General features: G+C 52.9%; 1 protein-coding gene across 2 annotated transcripts in view; it reads left to right on the forward strand.

Annotated features, from left to right (window-relative positions):
* Positions 1 to 22,785, forward strand: part of GGT5 (gamma-glutamyltransferase 5) — a 63,686-nt gene that overhangs the window by 19,363 nt on the left and 21,538 nt on the right. For both annotated transcript variants that reach the window (XM_075897981.2, XM_075897982.2), the window contains exons 2-3: positions 8,208 to 8,338; positions 11,714 to 11,803. In XM_075897981.2, coding sequence (XP_075754096.2) covers positions 8,208 to 8,338; positions 11,714 to 11,803 — 221 coding nt within the window. The remainder of the gene's footprint in view (positions 1 to 8,207; positions 8,339 to 11,713; positions 11,804 to 22,785) is intronic.

A 22,785-nucleotide genomic window follows, 5' to 3' on the forward strand; every position in this document is an offset into this window, starting at 1 on the left:
TTCAGTGCTCTCTTTCTAGTAGTGGTTCAGCCTGGCTGCTTCAGAGCAATTAACAAAATATAAACAAAAACATCGAGGAGACCTGTGATACCGAAGGGTACGTCTACACTACAGCGCTAGTTCGAACTAACTTAGTTCGAATTAGTTAATTCGAACTAAGCTAGTTCGAACTAACGCGTCTAGAACTAAAAACTAGTTCGAACTAGCGTTTTGCTAGTTCGAACTAGTAAGTCCACATTGAGTGGACTCTGAACAGGGCTTAATGATGGCCGGAAGCAGTGCCGGCAGGGCATAAAAGGAGGACTTAGAGCATGGAGATACTGTCTCAGGCTAGCCGAGGGCTGCGCTTAAAGGGTCCCGACCCCCACCCCGGACACACAGTTCTAAGGGGTGCCCCGCTTGCAAAGAAGTTCTGGCTTGGAGTGCCCTGAGTGCCCACACTGGGCACATCACACCACTCGGCCATCAGCCCGGCTGCACTTGCCGCAGGCTGCCATCTGGGGAGAGGGGGTAATTGGGGGGCTGCAGGAGAGCTTCCACCCCCAGAAGCCCGCAGAGCCAGCCCAGTCCTCCCCATCGGGGGCTCGTACCCCATTCCTCCCTCACCTCCTTCCACTTGCCCTTCCCTAGCCCCCCTTCTTCTTGATGTACAAAATAAAGATAACGTTTCTTCCAACATTGACTCTGTCTTTATTGAAAAAAACTGGGGGAGACTGGGAAAAGGAGGTGGGAGAGGGGAAGAGAAAGGCTGGGAGAGGGGAGGGCAACTAACATGATCAGGGGTTGGGAACAGGTCCCAGATGAAGAGAGGCTACAGAGACTGGGACTGTTCAGCTTAGAAAAGAGGAGACGGAGGGGGGACAGGATAGAGGTCTCTAAAAGCAGGGGTTGGGTGGAGAGGGTGCATTCAGAAAAGTTCTTCATGAGTTCCCATAAAGAAGGACTAGAGGACACCAAAGGAAAGGACTGGGTAGCAGGCTTGAAACTAGTAAGAGAAAGTTGTTGTTCTTGACAAAGCAAATAGTTAACCTGTGGAACTCCTTGCTGCAGGAGGCTGTGAAGGCTACAACTAGAACAGAGTTTAAAGGGAAGTGAGATAAAGTGATGGAGGTTGGGTCCATGGAGTCCTATTAGCCAGAGGGTAGGAGTGGTGTCCCTGCCCAAAGTTTGTGGAAGGCTGGAGAGGGATGGCACGAGACAAATGGCTTGGTCATTGTCTTCGGTCCATCCCCTCCAGGGTCCCTAGGGTTGGCCGCTGTGGGCAGACAGGCTACTGGGCTAGATGGACCTTTGGTCTGACCCAGGACGGCCATTGTAAGCTCAGGGTCGGGGGTCTCAGTGGACCCCCTTGATTTTCATGCACACCTGCTCCTGGGTGGCCAGGCTGGCAGCTCTCCTGCCCTAGACGGCCACTTTCCTGTGCCTAGTGCGGAGATCATGGACAAGGTCCACGATGTCCGCACTAGTCAGGAAGATGCCCGCCTCTTGCGGTCCAGGGCAAGCTCCCGGGAGCCGCCAGCCTGGTCCCGGCAAGAGGGGGTGGGCTGGGGGGCATCGGGTGGGTGGCTCTGTGCCGTGCCAGGTGCAGGGTCTGCTAGCTGGGTGCTGGCAGGCTTGCACCTGGCACGGGCACCGTAGCCAGCCCGTGCCCCTTTAAGGGGTCCGGGGCCGGGAGGGGGGCAATAGAGTTTCCCTGGTGTTGGCCAGAGTGGCCACCAGGGAAACCTGGGGAGGGCTAGCCTCCCACTAGTTCGAACTAAAGGGCTACACAGCCCTTAGTTCGAACTTGCTAGTTCGAACTAGGCGTTAGTCCTCGTAAAATGAGGTTTACCTAGTTCGAACTAAGCGCTCCGCTAGTTCGATTCAAATTCGAACTAGCGGAGCGCTAGTGTAGCGCATAGGAAAGTTAGTTCGAACTAACGTCCGTTAGTTCGAACTAACTTTCTAGTGTAGACATACCCTTAGAGACTAACCGACTCATTTGGCCATCAGCTTTCATCAAAAGTGGCTTTTTGCATGAAAGCGGATGGCCCAATAAATCTCTAAGGTGCCGCAGGACTCCTTTTTGGTTTGGCAGATACATACCAACACAGTGACCCCTCTGAAAAATGTACACAGTGGCACACATAGCGACCCAGTGTAGCAGCCTGACGCTCTTGCAGAGCTGTTTGTTCAAGCATGCTGCAGCTAGTGTCTTAATCTGATATTTCACTCTTGGCTTTTGGCATCGGGATCAGCTATCAGAGGAATTCAGCATGATTTAAGCACATCAGTCAAGTGCAGTGTTATTGGAAAATTTCCAACTGTAAGGGCCACCTGTTTACACAAAGAATGTTCTTGGGAATTCAAAGTGAATGAAGGTATTTTTATACTTGTGCTTCTGAGAAACACTTGCAAAACAAGCCCCCACAGGAAGACGACTTCTGATCAGTGGCGTGAGATTATGTGCAATTCCCTTTTCACTTCGGCCAGGTCTACACCAGAATATTTTTCAAATATAGTAAAATTGATTGGGGAAGGGTGACTTTTTTGTGTGTGACATTTTTATAGTGGTAAAAGTTCTAGTGTAGCTGTATTTATACAGCACAAAAGTGCTTTTACTGGAGTAGCTTATTTCACTCAGGGAACTGATGGGCACGTCTACACAGCCGGGCTGAACTCAGAATAAGCTACTCAACTCGAGCTATGTTAATTGTGTAGTTTAAGTCGAAATAGCTTATTTGGGCAGGTCTACACAGCACTTATTTCAAAACAGAGCACTCTTCCCTTACTCCTTGTTCAATGAGGTTTACAGAAGCCAGAGTAAGTAGTTGGTTATTTCACAATAAATTCGAAATAACAGAATAGCTATGTAGATGCACAATACATTATTTTGGAATAACTGATATTATTCCGAAATAATGCTGCTATGTAGACATACCCTATTACAGGGGTCCTCAACCTTTTCAACCACAAGATCACTCTTTCAATTCAAGTGCAACGTAAGATCTACCTCAAACCCAAATATCCTTGCCCCACTTCCTTCCTGCCCCTTCTTTGAGGCACTGCCCCTGCTCCATCCCTTCTCCGAGGCCTCACCCTGCTCACTCCATCCCCTTCCTCTCTGAACCTCACTCACTTTCACCAGGCTGGGGGAGGGAGTTGGGGTGCAGGCTCTGGTCTTGGGCCAAGACTCTGGGCTCCAGGCTTAGAGCAGGATGGGGACTGGGGTCCAGGAGGGGTTTCAGGGTGCAAGCTCATGGAAGGAGTTTGGGTGCAGGGGGACTCATGTCTGGGGCAGGGCTGGGGCAGGGGTTCAGGAAGCGGGCTCTGGCTGGGCACTGGGCAACTGAGATTGCTTCTGGGTGATTTAGCAGTGGAGTTAAGATAAGCAGGGCTTACTCCTGCCCTGGCCCTGTGCCACTCTTGAAAGCAGCTGGCATGTACATCAATGGCTCCATGTGCTGCCCCTCATCTACAGGCACTGAGTCCACAGCTTCTACTGGCCACGATTCCCCATCACTAATCAATGGGAGCTGCAGAAGTGGTGTCCACAGGCAAGGAAACCATGTGGAGACCCCCCTGCTCTGCCTTTCTCAGGGGCTGCAGGGACATGCCAGCCACTTCCAGGAGCAGCAATTACCACAGGGATAATGACTTCCGCCATGACAGATTAGGCATTTTAGAACTCAGTACTCAAAGCGAAAGGGAGCAATGAAAATGCTGAATTGCACAGACCAGTCAAAACCGAAACTAACCCACTTTTCAAACAGTAACCGAAGTAACAACACCAGGTACGTGTTGGGTCAGGAGAGGAGGGAAGGACAGTGCTGTGTTTGTGAGAATGACAGACACACACACAGTGTGTGAGAGTGACAGAGATTTGCATTGCCAAGCTCCCTCCTCCCCCTCTCTCTGTGAGGAGATGGGGTACAAGAATGGAGGGAGGAGAGACACCCTGACATCAGCACTCCCCCTTTTCCCTCCCATACCCTGCACAGTAAGCAGGAGGCGCCCAGGGGGGCAGTTCTAAAGCAGAGGGCAGGAGCAGCATGACAGTGGGTGAAGGGGCAGCTGAAGTGCCAGCCCTTGATAGCTTCCCAGCCAAACCAGTCAGGATCCCCTGTCAGAGGCTCCAAGATCGATCGGTACATCCCGATCGACTGGTTGGTGACCACTGCCCTATAAGATCTAGTATCAAAAGCACTTTTGGGCCAGCATAAACTGCACCTAAACTAGAGGGTTTGCCTAGCTAATTAGACTGGTAAACAGTTTTTAGTGTAGACTTGGCTTTACTCTTCCCAGAGCTAAGCAACCAAGGAATATTGAGTGTATCCTTTTGTCAATCCCCAGCTGCTGGTTGGGTGTAAGCCTAGGGCCAAGGGCCACCAATATAATGATAAAAGAAACAGTTGTTTACTGGAGCTGTGGTTCTTGAAGAAGTGATGCAAACATGTATTCCACGTACTGCAGGAGAATGGCTTTGCAGATAGAACATCGGGCTGGAGATCTAGGTGCTGTTCCTGGCTCTGCTACAAACCTTATGTGTGATCTTGGGCAGGTCCCAGTATCCCCCTCTGCAGAAGTGTAGCGAGGGGGAGCAGGGGAGGGCAGTTGGTCCTGGGTGCCACACTAGGGGGTGCCAGGCTGGGGTGGTAGCGCACAGCCCCACATGTCATGGCGAGCCCGGTGCTGGCAGGCCACGTGCGCTCTGCAATCAAGCCACCGAGATAGGACCAGGCAGCGGGAGCGGGAACTTCAACGGTAGAGTCACCCTATGTCTGGTGCTTGGCTCTCTGGGAGGTGGATTGGGTTAGAGCGGGGGCGGGGGGGGGGGCTGGGGAGCCTGGCTCTGGGGGAGGGGTGGATGCATTGGGTTAGAGAGGGAGGGGGGAGGTGCCTGGCTCTGGGCACTGGTGGGTGCATTGGGGGTACTTATAATGGTGGTTTTTTTTTAAAAAAGGGCTACTTTATAAGAAAAGGCTGAGAAACTGCTCTATACTCTACCATTCCTGTTGGCCTCCCTGTTTCCTTTCTCCTTCGGCAAGTTGGGCAGGCAGCAGTTTTGGTAAAAATACCTGAGCCATGTGCACTCAGTGCCACTCAATACCTGAGCCATGTGCACTCAGTGCCACTCAATACCTGAGCCATGTGCACTCAGTGCCGCTCAATACCTGAGCCATGTGCACTCAGTGCCACTCAATACCTGAGCCATGTGCACTCAGTGCCACTCAATACCTGAGCCATGTGCACTCAGTGCCGCTCAATACCTGAGCCATGTGCACTCAGTGCCACTCAATACCTGAGCCATGTGCACTCAGTGCCGCTCAATACCTGAGCCATGTGCACTCAGTGCCGCTCAATACCTGAGCCATGTGCACTCAGTGCCGCTCAATACCTGAGCCATGTGCACTCAGTGCCGCTCAATACCTGAGCCATGTGCACTCAGTGCCACTCAATACCTGAGCCATGTGCACTCAGTGCCACTCAATACCTGAGCCATGTGCACTCAGTGCCGCTCTACCTCCGCTGGGGCGGGATAACAGAGCCTCAATTCTAAAGGAGTTGGCATTACAGAAGTGATCGATCCCCCCGTGTTTTGTTGCGGATTTTCCAGAGCAAACGCTGGTGTTTCCTATAGGCCACCCACATCCCCCAGTCCTAGCAGAGACTTGGGATTAACGTGGCTTTCTCAGCTCACGTTTTATACGTGTTCGGACGCTGTGATTGTGGACACCTGGTTAGGCAATCTGCCCAAGGCAAGGCCGGCCTTGAATCTTGACATCTATGGCTTCAGCTGAATGGCTTGTGTGCAGTTTGGAAGAGCAGCTCAGAGAGACCTCTCCCCTTCACTAAGGAGAGCATCTCACAGCAGCATGAAGGAAAAAGTCCCCGTGGCAGACAGAAAGCCAGGCTTGCAGGGTATCCTCAGCCCTAGGCTGCTTATTGCTTCAAGTGCCTTCAAGGAAGTGAGAGTGAATCTCATGTTGTGTGTTAGTTTTATTTAAAAGTGTTTCTGAGTGTTATTTTAACAGGAAACTTAATCTCTTACATTCATAACTCTCATGTAGTTTATCGCTGTGCGATAGTGTGAAACACAACTAGGTTAACTCGGTAAGTAACCAGGCAGTTAGGAAGCATTACAGATTGCAATTACAATAAGTTTGATATGCTCAAAATCTTTTTACCTTTTATTCATTAAAGCAACAAGTTGGTTGTTTGCTATAACAGTGGGTTTAAATGCTTGATTGAAAGATAGTGATGAAATTCATGGTTAGGTTGTATAACATTTCTTTCTCTTGTGTTTTATAACACTTACATATGTTAAGCATTTGACTTTTTTATGAAAAGACATGAACCTAATGAGAACAGGATATGAACAAATTAAAGAGAAAAAATGATTTAACAGACTGTAAACCACAAAAACTATCATTTGTATTTGTCTGTCGTTAATAAAATAAGGAATTCGTTAAACGATAAATATCTGAAGAGGTGGATTATTTACAGTGGAGTAGCGAGGGCGATTGGGGGGGCAGTTGCCCCTGGGTACCACTCTCGGGGACACCAATTTAGTCCCTCTTCCGCTCTCCCTGTGATCCCTCAGCTCACCTGCTCCTCCTCTACCTGCTGCCAGCTGCTGCAGCCTCCTCCCCACCTCTCCGCCCCCGTCCAACCCTCCTTTATCTCTGCCAGCGGATTAGTGCATGGGGGAGCCCAGCCCCACACTGGAGGCAGAGGGGGAAGACGTGGTACAAGCTCCGCTCACCCCTCCTCCCAAGGTCGGGCTCAGTCATGTGCCAGGTTTGTGGGTGTCGTGCAGCCACGGTGGCAGCAGGGGGAGAAAGGGCACAAATTTTTCCTTTGCCCCTGGGTGCATAACACCCTTGCTCTGTCTCTGCTCTTCTGTGCGCCAGTCGTGCCTCTCTCTGAATAGTGGGCAGAATACTTCTACCCCTCTGCCAGGAGCACTGTGAGGCTAAACAAATTCGTGTCGGGAAGATGGCCAGGGGCCCCCAGGAGATGCAAGAAGTAGAGACATGGAAAGGCGTGGCCTGCAGGGAGCAGGGATCTGAGCGTCCCATGAACAGGGCGGTTGATGGATCCCGGCTTTCCTGAGGAGGCGAGGGTCAGAGTGAGGTTTGTGTTCTGGAGGAGCTCGAAATGGAGCCTAGTTTGCCACCCGGGGCCCTGAATGAGCTTGTTCACACTGGTGTAAATCTGGAGTAGCTTTACTGAAACCAGCAGGGATACACTGGTGTTAGCGAGTGCAGAATCAGGCCCTGAATTTCCATGGAGGTAGTGTTTGGGGCTACGGGCTTGTTTCCCACCTACCTCTAACTCTTACTCCTCCCCCCTCTCCAGCACATTTAATAACCACGTGGTGCCCTGTCTAATTGCTGTACAAGCTGGAAACGTAGCACATCTGAACTAGCCACAAATCACATTACTCAAAACATCTGTAAAGCGTTTGTCTGTGCATTACAGAGTCCTGTGCTTGCCTGGGGGAGGGGAGTGGGGCTTCTGGTTTTAGTAGCTTTCCACCTCATTGTATGGACATTTCCTGCTCTGCCCTATCACAGTGACTTAAAAAGCAGATGCGATTTCCGATGATTGTTCTCTGTTTTCACTTTCCAGCTAAGTGCCAATGCTGGCATGGTCCAGATGTGTCACTTCCTTGTAAGACTTCGGTCCTTCCTTCACAGAGCATTGCTGTCTCTTTTTTCAGGGGTTATCTCTTCGCTGCCCAGTTTCCTTTCTCACTACTGTCATTTCCCCCAGCTTTGTGAAATCATCTGGGCCCTTCACTGCGGGTGGGGGGGAGGGCAAAGAGGGCAGTTGCCATCGGGCCTGACAATTCAAAGGGGCCCGAGGCTCTTGGCTCCGGTAGCGGCTGTGGTGGTGGGAACCTCAAACTTTTTTAATTGCTGCCAGAGCACCACTCTGCACACACTGTGCGGCTCTCGGGGCTGGAGGCTGACTGCCCTGGCTCCTCCCTTCTTCCCAAGGCCCCGCCTCTTTGAGAGCATGGCTCCACCTCCCCCATCTTGCCTGGGGGCCCACAGAAGCTGCCAGTCCCCCTGAAATCACCCCCAGCTGCTTCCGTGCACTTAGCTATTGATTCCGTCCAACTTGCCACCGGCATGTAATTTGCATTACAAGCAGGACCTGCCTGCTGGGTTCTGCACTGCCTGGTCTTTAACAATATGTTCTCTTCCTCTCTCCTACAGGGACATCCTACAACAAAAAGGTTCGGCTGTGGATGCTGCTATTGCTGCTCTGGTCTGCACTTCAGTTTTGAACCCCCAGAGTATGGGCCTGGGAGGAGGGGTCATCTTTACCATCTATGATGCAACCACAGGTAGGGTGAAGGTCTGCCCCTTCTAGGTAATTCTCCCATAGCGTTTGCACCCTCCCTTCACCAGCTAGGTCACTCGTAGCCTTGCAGAGACCAATGTCCTGGAAGCTTTGGCAAAGGATTTTTCAGTGACAGCTGCACTCTATGGTGTACTCCCAGACCAAACTATCCAGTATAGTACAGTGACTGTTGTAAGGAGACGTGTTTACTCACAGCAGAGGGAGTAGGGGATCTCAGTAAGTCAAAAAGAAATCTCACGGAGGGAGGGAATGTTAGAGGTTTGGCGAAAAACCTAGCCAGGTCTGAACATTATCTGGGTCCCAGTTATCTGAAGGGCTGACACTCACCGTACACTCAGCCAATGCCAATGAGATTGGAGGAGAATCATTTGTTACAAGACTGTCAGTGTGAATACTCTGGGTCATAGTCAGCGCATGACTGCACTGAGGGCTGAATGTGACCCTCCTCATTTGGGGGCGCTTTTATTGGTGACGTTGTGGACTTAACGCTGTGTGACTTTTTCACCTTGGGTCCTTTACCATGCCCGTGAAAAAGGCTGCAAGGATAGAACAGGACTTGGTGTGGGTGGTAGGGGCGTCCACAAAGAGCTGGGGGAGGTCCAGGACCCTCTGGCAATCTAGCAGTGCTCCAGTCTAGCGCCTTTCCGTCCTCAACGTGAGACGTGTTGGTTTTGTTTGGCTTTTAGAACCTTGTTTGGGTTCCTGCTTTGGTGTTTTAATAGTGCCTGAGTTTAACCTAGCCAACAGAGCCTATAGACATTAGCAGTCAGACTAACCACTGTAGTTTAAAGCAAGCAAACAAGGTCAGTTAAAAGGCTGGCAATATGCAGGCGGTGCTAGCAAAATTGTCCTTTTCCTCAGCACAGCGTGGTGTGTTGTCCCCCATCAACCAAACTCTTCATTTTTGCTGATATCATTGTTCTCCTTTTCAAGACATTGTCACGCTCTAGCACTTGTGCTTTTTTTGGCAGCAGCAGTCTGCACACAGACTGATCCCAACAGACTAGACTATCCTCCAGCTGCAAACCCGCAGTGCAGCATTCATTTGTGGTTCCAACACCCCCCTGAAGTTTCCTGTGTCTTCACTTTCTTTCCCCTTCATTGGTAGGAGAGTTCCATTCATCAGCACATGAAAGGGACCGAAGTGCTCTCAGTGGCAGATATGAATGATAGTTGTGCACTTTATTGTTGCCTGATAATATAATTCACACTCATGCCCCGCCTCTGAGCCTACCTCTGGTTTAATTTTTATTAATAGTCAGTTCTGTAAGCATGTGTATGGTGCTTCACATCTAAGGTTGTGTTGATGACTGACTTGCACTAGGAAAATGGACTGACTTACCCAGACGAATATAGGGTATTAGATGGCTGCAGGGACTTGTAATGGAAAGAAGCAGAGGAGAATAACTGAGAAGGTCGTTGTCACATTCTGGCATGCAACCCAGACCAGGGCAACTTGTAACAATCAGTACTTTAAAATACTCCACTTCTGCAGCTTCCTGTCTGGAGGTATGTCTAGACAGCGAGAATCTATGCCGCATTTTGCATATTTTTTTCCGATACTTTTGTTAGAAGAGGCTTTTCTGAAACTTGGCCTGTGTATACCGGGCCAAATTTAAGAAAAAAAAAACCTCTTTTGGAAGCCCCCTTCTTCCTCGTGGAATGAGGAATACAGGGGCTTCTGAAAGAGCATGTATGACCTTCTACAAAAAAAAGCAGACACAGTGGAGTTTTTTCGGGATACCCCCCACAGTCTAGCCATACCCTGGGGCTGTGTCTAGACGGCATCCCTCTTCTGTAAAAGGGATGCAAATTAGACACATAGCAATTGCAAATGACGCAGGGATTTAAATCCCCCCCGCTTCATTTGCATAAACATAGCTGCCGCTTTTTTCCGGCTCGGAGCTTTGCCGGAAAAAAGCGCCAGTCTAGATGGGGATCTTTCGGAAAATAAAGCCTTTTCCGAAAGATCCTTTATTCCTCTTAAAATAAGGAATAAGGGATCTTTTGGAAAAGATTTTCCGAAAGATCCGCGTCTAGACTGGTGCTTTTTTCCGGCAAAGCTCCGAGCCGGAAAAAAGCAGCAGCCATGTTTATGCAAATGAAGCGGGGGGGGGGGGGGAGTTTAAATCCCTGCGTCATTTGCAATTGCGATGTGTCTAATTTGCATCCCTTTTATGGAAAAGGGATGCAGTCTAGACACAGCCTGGGTGTTCCCAGTCAGCAGACCAGCTTGAACTGAGGCTATGTCTACACTACAGAGGTTTTTTTTGGAAAACAGCCATTTTTCCAAAAAAACTTCACTTTTGTCCACACTGCAATCGTGTACTTTAAAAAAAAAATCAAAAGAACAGAGGGGTTTTTCTGACATTGGTAAACCTCTTTCTATGAGGAAGAAGGCTTATTGCAAAAGAGCACTTTCGGACAAAGGCGTGTGTGGGTTAGGAAGAGGGAGTTCTTTTGGAAGAAGAGGAAAGAGGAAAAAGCACAGGTGCCCTGGTGGCCAATCCGTCCATAGCAATCAGAGCTTGCAGGCGAGAGAGTGTCCATTCAGCATGGACGCTCTTGTTCGAAAAAGCAGATCGCTTTTTCAGTGTGCTTTGGCAGCGTGGACACTCTCTTTCAGAAGCAGTTTTTTTCAGAAGTACTCTTGCAGAAAAGCTTCTTCTGAAAGAAGCCTACAGTCTAGAGTCTAGACACAGCCTGCATGTCTATGTGATAAAAGCAGTCTTGGCTTAGCACCTCCAGAAGCCTGCTTGTTACACCACAGTTGCCGCCTGGTCTCCAGCAGCCAGGGAACTTCTGAAGTGCACCCTTCTCAAAGTCAAGTGCCCTCCTGTGAGAAAAGGTGCCATGGAGTCTGATGGAGAGGGCTCCGTGCTGATTCTGATATGCCAGCGAAGGGCCACTTGATTGCAGCTTGCCACCCACCCTGCCCCCTGCAACAGGTGCAGGAGTGATGTAGAGATGAGAATTCCCAGTTAGCGGGTTAAGCCAACTTAGTGCCTCTTTGTATCACTGACGGACCATAAAAAGGCCATGACAGTTTGTAAGACTAATACAGCCAGAATTAACCCCTCTGTATGTCTGGATGCGTGATCTTGCTTTATGATCCAGTACAGAGCCAAATAGACCAGCAGGATGAGATGTGCCGTTCTTAAAGCTGTGGGGAAGATGTAAACTCTGCACATGCGTCCTGCTGCAGCATTCGTAAAGGTGACACGAGAGCTTAGCAGATTTGGTTGTGCCCTGTGCCAGTTTCCACAAAAAAAGCATAAACTCTAGCCCTCTGCATTCTGCCCCCTGCCTGTGGTGAATAAAACTGACCAGACTTTGTGTTTTCCCTTCTTCTTTCTAGGAAAAGTGGTGGTGATTAATGCTCGTGAAAGGGCGCCGGCAAAAATCAAGGAAAACTTGCTAACTGAGTGTAAAGACGAACTCCAAGTAGGTAAGGATAGGAACTGGACTGGTTTCCTTTCCAACAGCGTGGTGCAGTCAGCACAGGTGGAGCCAGGGATTATAGGACAGGACAGTGGACCCTGCTTTCTGGGGCGATCATGGTCTCTGAAGGGTCACTCTTGCTCTTGAGTACCAAGCTAAACAGAGTTGGGAAAAGCCACTCCCTAATCTGTGGGGCAAGAATGTGGAGCCAATGCCTGCATAGACTCCTCGTCCCCAGAGGCCGGCTGGCTGTGGGCACTCTCTAGTTTCTCGCTCACCCTTTTCAGACACAACGAGGCCAAAACACACAGAGACGGCAGCTAGCAAAGGAATTCCTTAAACGCGCGCACACACTTCACTCCTCACAGCGCCAGAGAGTTGCAGAACGCTGGAAGACCAACAACTCCCAAGGGCGCCCCCCTCAGACTGATTTCACCCCCTTCCCTGAGTCCCTGGGGTTGCTCCAAGTCCGTAGGGGGGCCCAAGCCCGTCCTGCCTCCACACCAGCCTCTGCGGGATCGTCCCTTGCTGACGTGGCAAGAGCTTCACAAGAGCTGCCTTGTAGAACAGCCCCAGCAGCTCCGGGTCGGGTGGCAGAGCCAAGAGACTGCCCTTCTCCTAGCCCCTTGCCTCCCTCCGAAGGAATTCCCACCCTCTCCTGGGGCGCTGGAGGAGAGACAGAAATCTAGTCAAGAACCAAAGGAACCCCATTGTCTGAGCAGGGAGAGCGTCCAGAGCCCGTGGACTCTGACTGGTTTGGCAGTTTGCCGGGCGGAGGCCCTCCGCTCCATGTCGGATTGCCTACAAGGGATGATCTCACCCCAGTACCAACGTCAGTGACACGGGCCGTTCCGTGGCACCCGCGTCAGGACACAGACGTATTTCCCAGACACTCACAGATTGTTGCCGAGGAAACGTGCCCTGTGCCTGTCACAGAAGCGTTCCCCAGGCTCTTTCTTCACCCGGGTTTTCCTCAATCCAAATTCAAATACATTCCGGCTGAACGAATAGCGCAGCTTGTGGATGCAGAGAAACAGAAGAGGAAGGCCAGTGCAGCTGAACATTGTGGCCAGTGAGTCTGTGTCCCCACCCTGAGAAATCCGGAAAGGGAAGACCCCGAGCGCTTCTTGACACATCAGGGATTTTGAAATGGAGCCACCAAAAAGGGAGGTAGCCCCAATCTGAGACACCCACTAGCAGCAGCCACTTCTGAGAGCCTGGCCTTTAAAACACGTCTTCTAAAGCACAGGCCTCGGGAAGTGGAGAGCTTTTGGACCCTCCAATCAGCTAGAGAAAGTACCATGGAAATGAGTACACATTGAAATGCAAACCAGAAGCCTGGAAAGCTGTCCCGTCCTTACCCCACAGCTGATCAACACGGCTTCATTGGAAGGACGTTTGCCTTTTTTTCTTGTGATCCTCTTTCAATCTCCTCTGCATCACAGAGCCGGCTGTGGCAATATTTATTATTCTTCTGAAGAGGTTTACAATTTCCGCTCCAGAACGCTGGGCTTGTCAAGGCTCCTTGGCCGCGGTACTGGCTTGTTTAAAATCTTTCTGTTCTTAGGCATCATGTACAATCACGAAACAGCAAAACGACACTAAGAGCTGGTCCGCATGGACCTCGGCTCGCAGCCGCTGCCCCTGGTCTGGGCGAGCGCCGCTGATCTGCACGGCCGGGTCCTGTGGGTGCTTTGCTCCCCTCCTTTTTGAGCAGACCAAGTAATAAGCTGTTTGACCTGTTTTAACGAGCACTAAGCGTCCACCTAGACAAGCCCTGACACACTTAAATAACCCGCTTCAGTCAATAGTCGATAATGGAACTAGTTCAGCCTGTCACCTGCAAACAACGGCCTCGTTTGGCAAGTCTCAGCCAGCCATGCGGCTACTCTGACGCCTGCCAGAGGCTCCAGCCACGGATCTGCGGGGGGGCGGGAGCGGAAAGGAGTCACAGTCACTTCAATCCACCCACCACCGGCCCATTGACCGCGCCAGATGGAGCAGAGCCGACCATCTGCCTTAGGTTTGTCATGTGCTCTGTGTTTCTTCTTCAGTGGGTCATATGAGACCCTTGAATCTGGCTCCCCAGCTAAGATCCTCTTAGGCCGAGTGGCTTCCCATGAAGCCCCACACAGGGGCTCAGGGCTGCAGCAGGCAGAAAGATCTTTCCCTGGGCCCCAAAGCTGCCTCCTTGCCAGCTCCAGCATGGAGCTGCCACCGCTGGCAGGAAGGAGACCCTCCTCACTGGCCCCTGAAAGCCCCAAGCCCAGCTCCCCACTCAGCTTGAGCCCTCCCCCAACCCTTCTGCACACCAAACCCAGACCCCCAGCACAGAGCCTGTACCCCCTCCTGCACCCCAACCCCAGCCCACGGCCCGTACACCCCTGCACTCCAACCCCAGCCCACTGCCCGTACCCCCCTGCACCCCAACCCCAGCCCAGAGCCCGTACCCCCTGCACCCCAGCCCCAGCCCAGAGCCCATACCCCCTGCACCCCAACCCCAGCCCAGAGCCCGTACCCCCCCTGTACCCCAACCCCAGCCCACTGCCCGTACCCCCTGTACTCCAACCCCAGCCCATAGACCATACCCCCCCTGCACCCCAACCCCAGCCCAGAGCCCGTACCCCCCCTGTACCCCAACCCCAGCCCACTGCCCGTACCCCCCCTGTACTCCAACCCCAGCCCATAGACCATACCCCCTCCTGCACCTCAACCCCAGCCCAGAGCCCGTACCCCCTGCACCCCAGCCCCAGCCCAGAGCCCGTACCCCCCCTGCACTCCAACTCCCAGTCCACAGCCCATAGACCATACCCCCCCTGCACCCAACCCCCAGCCCACAGCTCGTACCCCCCCTGCACCCCAGCCCACAGACCATACCCCCCCTGCACCCAATCCCCAGCCCACAGCCCGTACCCCCCCCGCACTCCAACCCCCAGCCCACAGACCATTCCCCCCCTGCACCCCAACCCCCAGCTCACAGCCCGTACCCCCCCTGCACCCAAACCCCAGCCCACAGACCGTTCCCCCCCTGCACCCCAACCCCCAGCCCACAGACCATACCCCCCCTGCATCCAACCCCCAGCCCACAGACCATACCCCCCCTGCATCCAACCCCCAGCCCACAGCCCGTACCCCCTCTTGCACCCAACCCCCAGCCCACAGCCCGTACCCCCTGCACCCAACCCCCAGCCCACAGCCCATACCCCCCTGCACCCAACCCCCAGCCCACAGACCATACCCCCTCCTACACCGCAACCCCCAGCCCATAGCCCATACCCCCTGCACCCAACTCCCAGCCCACAGACCATACCCCCTCCTGCAACTCAACCCCCAGCCCACAGCCCGTACCCCCCTTCACCCCAACCCCCCAGCCCACAGCCCGTACCCCCCTGCACCCCAACACCCCAGCCCACAGCCCGTACCCCCCTACACTCCAACCCCCAGCCCACAGCCCGTACCCCCTTCTGCACCCCAACCCCAAGCCCACAGCCCGTACCACCCTGCACCCAACCCCCAGCCCACAGACCATACCCCCCCTGCACCCAACCCCCAGCCCACAGACCATACCCCCTCCTGCATCCCAACCCCCAGCCCACAGCCCGTACCCCCCTGCACCCAACCCCCAGCCCACAGACCATACCCCCCCTGCACCCAACCCCCAGCCCACAGACCATACCCCCCCTGCACCCAACCCTCAGCCCACAGACCATACTCCCTCCTGCACCCCAACCCCCCAGCCCACAGCCCATATCCCCCTGCACCCCTACCCCCAGCCCACAGCCCGTACCCCCCTGCACCCAACCCCCAGCCCACAGACCGTACCCCCCCTGCACCCAACCCCCAGCCCACAGACCGTACCCCCCCTGCACCCAACCCTCAGCCCACAGACCATACTCCCTCCTGCACCCCAACCCCCCAGCCCACAGCCCATATCCCCCTGCACCCCTACCCCCAGCCCACAGCCCGTACCCCCCTGCACCCAACCCCCAGCCCACAGCCCGTACCCCCCCTGCACTCCAACCCCCAGCCCACAGCCCGTACCACCCTGCACCCAACCCCCAGCCCACAGCCCGTACCCCCCCTGCACTCCAACCCCCAGCCCACAGCCCGTACCCCCCTGCACCCAACCCCCAGCCCACAGCCCGTACCACCCTGCACCCAACCCCCAGCCCACAGACCATACCCCCCCTGCACCCAACCCCCAGCCCACAGACCATACCCCCCCTGCACCCAACCCTCAGCCCACAGACCATACCCCCCCTGCACCCAACCCCCAGCCCACAGCCCATATCCCCCCTGCACCCAACCCTCAGCCCACAGACCATACCCCCCCTGCACCCAACCCTCAGCCCACAGACCATACCCCCCCTGCACCCAACCCCCAGCCCACAGACCATACCCCCCCTGCACCCAACCCTCAGCCCACAGACCATACCCCCCCTGCACCCAACCCTCAGCCCACAGACCATACCCCCCCTGCACCCAACCCCCAGCCCACAGACCATACCCCCCCTGCACCCAACCCTCAGCCCACAGACCATACCCCCCCTGCACCCCAACCCCCCAGCCCACAGCCCATATCCCCCTGCACCCCAACCCCCAGCCCACAGACCATACTCCTTCCTGCACCCCAACCCCCAGCCCACAGCCCGTACCCCCCTGCACCCAACTCCCAGCCCACAGCCCGTACCACCTCCTGCACCCCAACCCCCAGCCCACAGCCCGTACACCCCTGCACCCAACCCCCAGCCCAAAGACCATACCCCCCCTGCACCCAACCCCCAGCCCACAGTCCGTACACCCCTGCACCCAACCCCCAGCCCACAGACCATACCCTCCCTGCACCCAGCCCCCAGCCCCCAGCCCGTACCCCCTCCTGCACCCAACCCCCAGCCCACAGACCATACCCCCCCTGCACCCAACCCCCAGCCCACAGACCATACCCCCCTGCACTCCAACCCCCAGCCCACAGACCATAGCCCCCTGCACCCAACCCCCAGCCCACAGCCCGTACCCCCTCCTACACCCCAACCCCCAGCCCACAGACCATACCCCCTCCTGCACCCCAACCCCCAGCCCACAGCCCGTACCCCCCTGCACCCAATCCCCAGCCCACAGACCATACCCCCCTGCACCCAACCCCCAGCCCACAGCCCGTACCCCCTCCTACACTCCAACCCCCAGCCCACAGCCCGTACCCCCTCCTACACCCCAACCCCCAGCCCACAGACCATACCCCCCTGCACCCCAACCCCCAGCCCACAGACAATACCCCCCTGCACCCAACCCCCAGCCCACAGCCCGTACCCCCTCCTACGCCCCAACCCCCAGCCCACAGACCATACCCCCTCCTGCACCCGAACCCCCAGCCCACAGCCCGTACCCCCCTGCACCCAATCCCCAGCCCACAGCCCGTACCACCTCCTGCACCCAACCCCCAGCCCACAGACCATATCCCCTCCTGCACCCAACCCCCAGCCCACAGCCCGTACACCCCTGCACCCAACCCCCAGCCCACAGACCATACCCCCCCTGCACCCAACCCCCAGCCCACAGACCATACCCTCCCTGCACCCAACCCCCAGCCCACAGCCCGTACCCCCTCCTGCACCCAACCCCCAGCCCACAGACCATACCCCCTCCTGCACCCAACCCCCAGCCCACAGACCATACCCCCCCTGCACCCAACCCCCAGCCTACAGACCATACCCACCCTGCATCCAACCCCCGGCCCACAGACCATACCCCCCGCTGCACCCAACCCCCAGCCCACAGACCATACCCCCCTGCACCCCAACCCTCAGCCCACAGACCATACCCCCCTGCACCCAACCCCCAGCCCACAGCCCGTACCCCCTCCTACACCCCAACCCCCAGCCCACAGACCATACCCCCTCCTGCACCCCAACCCCCAGCCGACAGCCCGTACCCCCCTGCACCCAATCCCCAGCCCACAGACCATACCCCCCCTGCACCGAACCCCCAGCCTACAGACCATACCCCCTCCTGCACCCTAACCCACAGACCATACCCCCTCTGACTCCAAATCCCTCAAACTCAAGACCACCCTAAAGCCTTTACATCTCAGCCCTCTGTCCCAGCCCTGAGCCCATCAACCCCATTCCCACCCTAGATCCCGAACACCCAGTCATAACCCTAATGCTCCTGCATCCCAACCCTCCGTCCCCACCCCGAGGCCCCTCCCACATTCAGAACCTCCCCCCCCCCATGAATTTTGTTGTGTGCTGCAGTACACGGATGCACAGAACAACAAAGACTCATAAGACACATTCATTCCGCACAGGGGCTGGAAAAAATCCCCCAGGCCCTGCTTTAATTCAACCCCAGCAGCATTTGAGGAGGCTCAGCTGTGGCTGAGTGGAGAGGGCAGCAGATTAACAGCAAGAAGCAAGGGATGAGCCTGAACGGGAGACCACCAGGACTAGCCACATTGACTCTCCCCTGGCAGTGGCCCGGCCAGCTCGCTACAGCACACACCTCCCCTCAGCGCCTATCGCCACCTGCCGGGTTGATTAATACATGAAAGTGATTTTATTATGTACAAAAAGTGGGATTTAAGTGGTCACAAGTGATAGCACAGAGAGCAAAGTAAGATACAGGAAACCCTTTTCCATTCGCATCCTGCGCCCACTGCGAACGGCAAATTCAGCTCCCAGCCCCCGCAATGAGCTCCCTACAGTTCCCAAACTCGCTATGGGGGCTGGGAGCTGCAGGGAACTTACTGCAGCTGCCAGAAACATCGGGGAACTCATGTGGTGCCAGGCAGCTGCAGGGAACTCACTCCATGGAGGATATGCCGGCTCTTGGCTTTGGGCAGCTATGGGGAACTCACCATGGGGAGCCGGGGTGAGTTCCCCATAGCTCACAGCCTGTGCCATCCCTCCCTCAGGCCGGGGCAGGAGACCTCCCCCACTTCCCGCAAATATGTAGATCTGCAAATAGCAATTCCGTGAATTGTGAGGCTCTCGGGTACTAAGCAAAATAAACGCCAGCTAAGCCTGATACACTAAGACACTTCTTTCATATGATTCCTTACCCTCACAGTAGTTCTAATCATGTATTTTCACAAGGTAGGCAGCTTCCCAGCCCGGGCCTGGTTTCTCCCGACTCCGATTCAATCTTGGATGTCTCCAGCAGGCATTTAGGGTGCTGAGGATGAGGTGCCCTGTTGTCTGGAAGCCGATTGTTTGACTTCCCACCCGTCTGTAGATTTTGCCCACAGCAGAAATCCTTTGGAAAAGGGATAACAAGTGGAGTTCCTCAAGGGTCTGTTTTGGGACCCGTACTGTTCAATATCTTCATTAATGTTGTAGATATTGGGATAGAGAGTACGCTTATTAAGTTTGCAGATGATACCAAACTGGGTGGGGTTGCAACTTCTTTGGAGGATAGGGACATAATTCAAAATGACCTTAGCAAGTTAGAGAAATGGTCAGAGGTAAACAGGATGAGGTTTAATAAAGAGAAATGCAAAGTGCTCCACTTAGGAAGGAACAATCAGTTCCATACATACAAGATGGGAAGCGACTGTCTAGGAAGGAGCATGGCGGAAAGGGATCTAGGGGTCATAGTGGACCACAAGTTGAATATGAGTCAACAGTGTGATGCTGTTGCAAAAAAAGCAAATATGATTCTAGGTTGTATCAACAGGTGTGTTGTAAGCAAAACTCGTGAAGTCATTCTGCCGCTCTACTCTGCACTAGTTAAGCCTCAGCTGGAGTACTGTGTCCAGTTCTGGGCGCCACATTTCAAGAAAGATGTGGAGAAATTGGAAAGGGTACAGAGAAGAGCGACAAGAATGATTAAAGGTTTAGAGAACATGACCTATGAAGCCAGGCTTCATGAACTGGGCTTGTTTAGTTTGGAAAAAAGAAGATTAAGGGGGGACATGATAGTGGTTTTCAAATATCTAAAAGGGTGTCACAAGGAGGAAGGAGAAAATTTGTTCCTCTTGGTTTCTGAGGACAGGACAAGGAGTAATGGGCTTAAAGTGCAGCAGGGGAGGTTTAGATTGGACATTAGGAAAAAATTCCTAACTGTCAGGGTGGTCAAATATTAGAATAAATTGCCAAGGGAGGTGGTGGAATCTCCCTCTCTGGAGATATTTAAGAACAGGTTGGATAGACATCTGTCAGAGATGGTGTAGACGGAGCTTGGTCCTGCCTTGATTCTATGATTGTGTTCAGTTCAAACTTTTTCCCACCGCCAGTGTAAAAGCAGAAGGAACAAGAGAGGTCCCAGCATCAGGTGACCTAGACTGAAGAACTTTTGGAGCACGCAGCCCCTTGCATAGTGTCCAAGTCAGACAGGACTCACAGATTTGTCAGACCGCTCTGTTTATTCAGCAAAGCTCTGCTAAAATGCATCCAGAAAATGTGAGCACCATACAAGGTTCAAACCCCTTGATTTATATAGTCAAGGGAAAGTCAAGTTAACAGGATTAAAAGGAAGGGGCAAAACTTCACATGATTAGTGTGAGACTTAGTCAAGTATCTTCATTTCCACATCAAGCACACAGCAATCTCCTGTCCATATCTACTTGTTTATCTCAAATAGCTTTCTGCCTAACACCTAATGTTCCTTTTCCTGTTAACCTGGCTAGCACGTTGATCTCTTAAAAGACAAACAGAATTCCTTCAACTTATTCAATTATTACAGCACAATTCATCTTTCTCTTACAGTATAATTCTTTCTACTTTCACAATAGGAAAAACAAACCCATTTACAGATCACTGTCCTTATCCGTGAGCAATCGAGTTTCTGACATTCTCTTCATGGCCCTCACTTAGCATGTCTGGATCAGGAAAAGAGATAAACACTTTGGCTGTATCTAGACTGGCAAGTTTTTCCACAAAATCATCTGCTTTTGCAGAAAAACTTGCCAGTTGTCTACACTGGCCGCTTGAATTTCCGCAAAAGCACTGACGATCTCATGTAAGATCGTCAATGCTTTTGCGGAAATACTATGCTGCTCCTGTTCGGGCAAAAGTCTTTTTCCGAAAGACTTTTGTGCAAAAGGGCCAGTGTAGACAGCACAGTACTGTTTTCCACGAAAATGGCAATCGGGGCTTTTTTGCGGAAAAGTGCGTCTAGATTGGCCATGGACGCTTTTCCGTTAAAAGCATTTTCGGAAAATCATGCCAGTGTAGACGTAGCCTTCGTGCTTCTAACATTAAGTACTGGAATAGGACATGCACACAACTCAAATATATACATTCCGCAGATTAGAACTTTTGAAATGATACTGTACTCGGAGTATTTTGCATAAAGCATTTTCTAGTTATGAACATGCATATTCATAAGCATATTTCCATATGGAATATGGATAGCCCTGTGACAGTCTGACAGTGATGGGGAATGTGATAGAGCATAACCATCTTTAGACTGGGCGGTACTAAGCAGCTACGGTACATGCAGCGTTCTTGATGTGTCTTAAATGGAAGCAGACACTAAAGGAGCCCTTGCATATTATTTAGCTCCCTGCCGTTTTCCTGAATTGATGCACGTCTGGCAGAATGGTGTACAAAAGGATGAAGGCCCTGCCAAAGTCACGGCCATGAAAAATGCCTGACGGATCGTGAACACTGGTCTTTGGTGGACACAGCTCTTACTATGACAGCAGAAGCCATCAAGACCAGCTCTCCCCACCTCCAGTGTCCTGAGGAGGGAGGGGAGCAATGAAAAGTGTACCCCCAACTGTGCTGTCCCCTCCCCCATCACTACAGTCAAGGAATGGGAATGGGGGCTTGCCCCAACCTGCCCAGGTCTCCCTCTGGGGAACATATTCAGGGGAGTAGGGATTGTGCCACTCCATCTGGTACTCTTCCTGGGGAGCAGGGTCAGGCCATAGAGTCATAGCAACACTAGGACTGGAAGGGACCTCGAGAGGTCATCGAATCCAGTCCCCTGCTCTCACGGCAGGACCAAGCCCCATCTGGACCATCCCTGACAGGTGACTGTCTAACCTGCTCTTAAATATCTCCAGGGATGGAGATTCCACACCCTCCATGGGCAATTAATTCCAGTGTTTAACCACCCTGACAGGCAGGAAGTTTTTCCCAATGTCCAGCCTAAACCTCCCTTGCTGTAGTGTAAGCCCATTGCCTCTTGTCCTGTCCTCAGAGGCCAAGGAGAACAAGTTTTCTCCCTCCTCCTGGTAACACCCTTTTAGATACCTGAACACTGCTATCATGTCCCCCCTCAATCTTCTCTTTTCCAAATGAAACAAGCCCAGTTCTTTCAGTCTTCCCTCATAGGTCATGTTCTCTAGACCTTTCATCATTCTTGTTGCTCTTCTCTGGACCTTCTCCAATTTCTCCACATCTTTCTTGAAGTGCGGTGCCCAGAAGTAGACACAATACTCCAACTGAGGCCTAACCAGCGCAGAGTAGAGCGGAAGAATGACTTCACGTGTCTTGCTCACAACACTCCTGTTAATGCATCCCAGAATCATATTTGCTTTTTTTACAACAGTGTCACACAGTTGACTCACATTTAGCTTGTGGTTCACGATGACCCCTAGATCCCTTTCTGCCATACTGCTTCCTAGACAGTCGCTTCCCATTCTGTATGTGTGAAACGGATTGTTCCTTCCTCAGTGGAGCACTTTGCATTTGTCCTTATTAAACTTCATCCTATTTACCTCAGACCATTTCTCCAGTTTGTCCAGATCATTTTGAATTATGACCCTCTCCTCCAAAGCATTTGCAACCCTCCCAACTTGATATCATCGGCAAACTTAATAAGTGTCCTGTCTATACCAATATCTAACTCGTTGATGAAGATATTGAACAGAGCCGGTCCCAAAACAGACCCCTGCAGAACCCCACTTGTTATGCCTTTCCAGCAGGATTGTGAATCATTAATAACTATTCTCTGAATAAGGTTATCCAGCCAGATATGCACCCACCTTACAGTAGCCCCATCTAAGTTGTATTTACCTAGTTTATTGATAAGAAGGTCATGCGA

Source organism: Pelodiscus sinensis, chromosome Z, assembly GCF_052426305.1.
Source record: "Pelodiscus sinensis isolate ZL-2025 chromosome Z, ASM5242630v1, whole genome shotgun sequence".
Classification (NCBI taxonomy): domain Eukaryota; kingdom Metazoa; phylum Chordata; order Testudines; family Trionychidae; genus Pelodiscus; species Pelodiscus sinensis.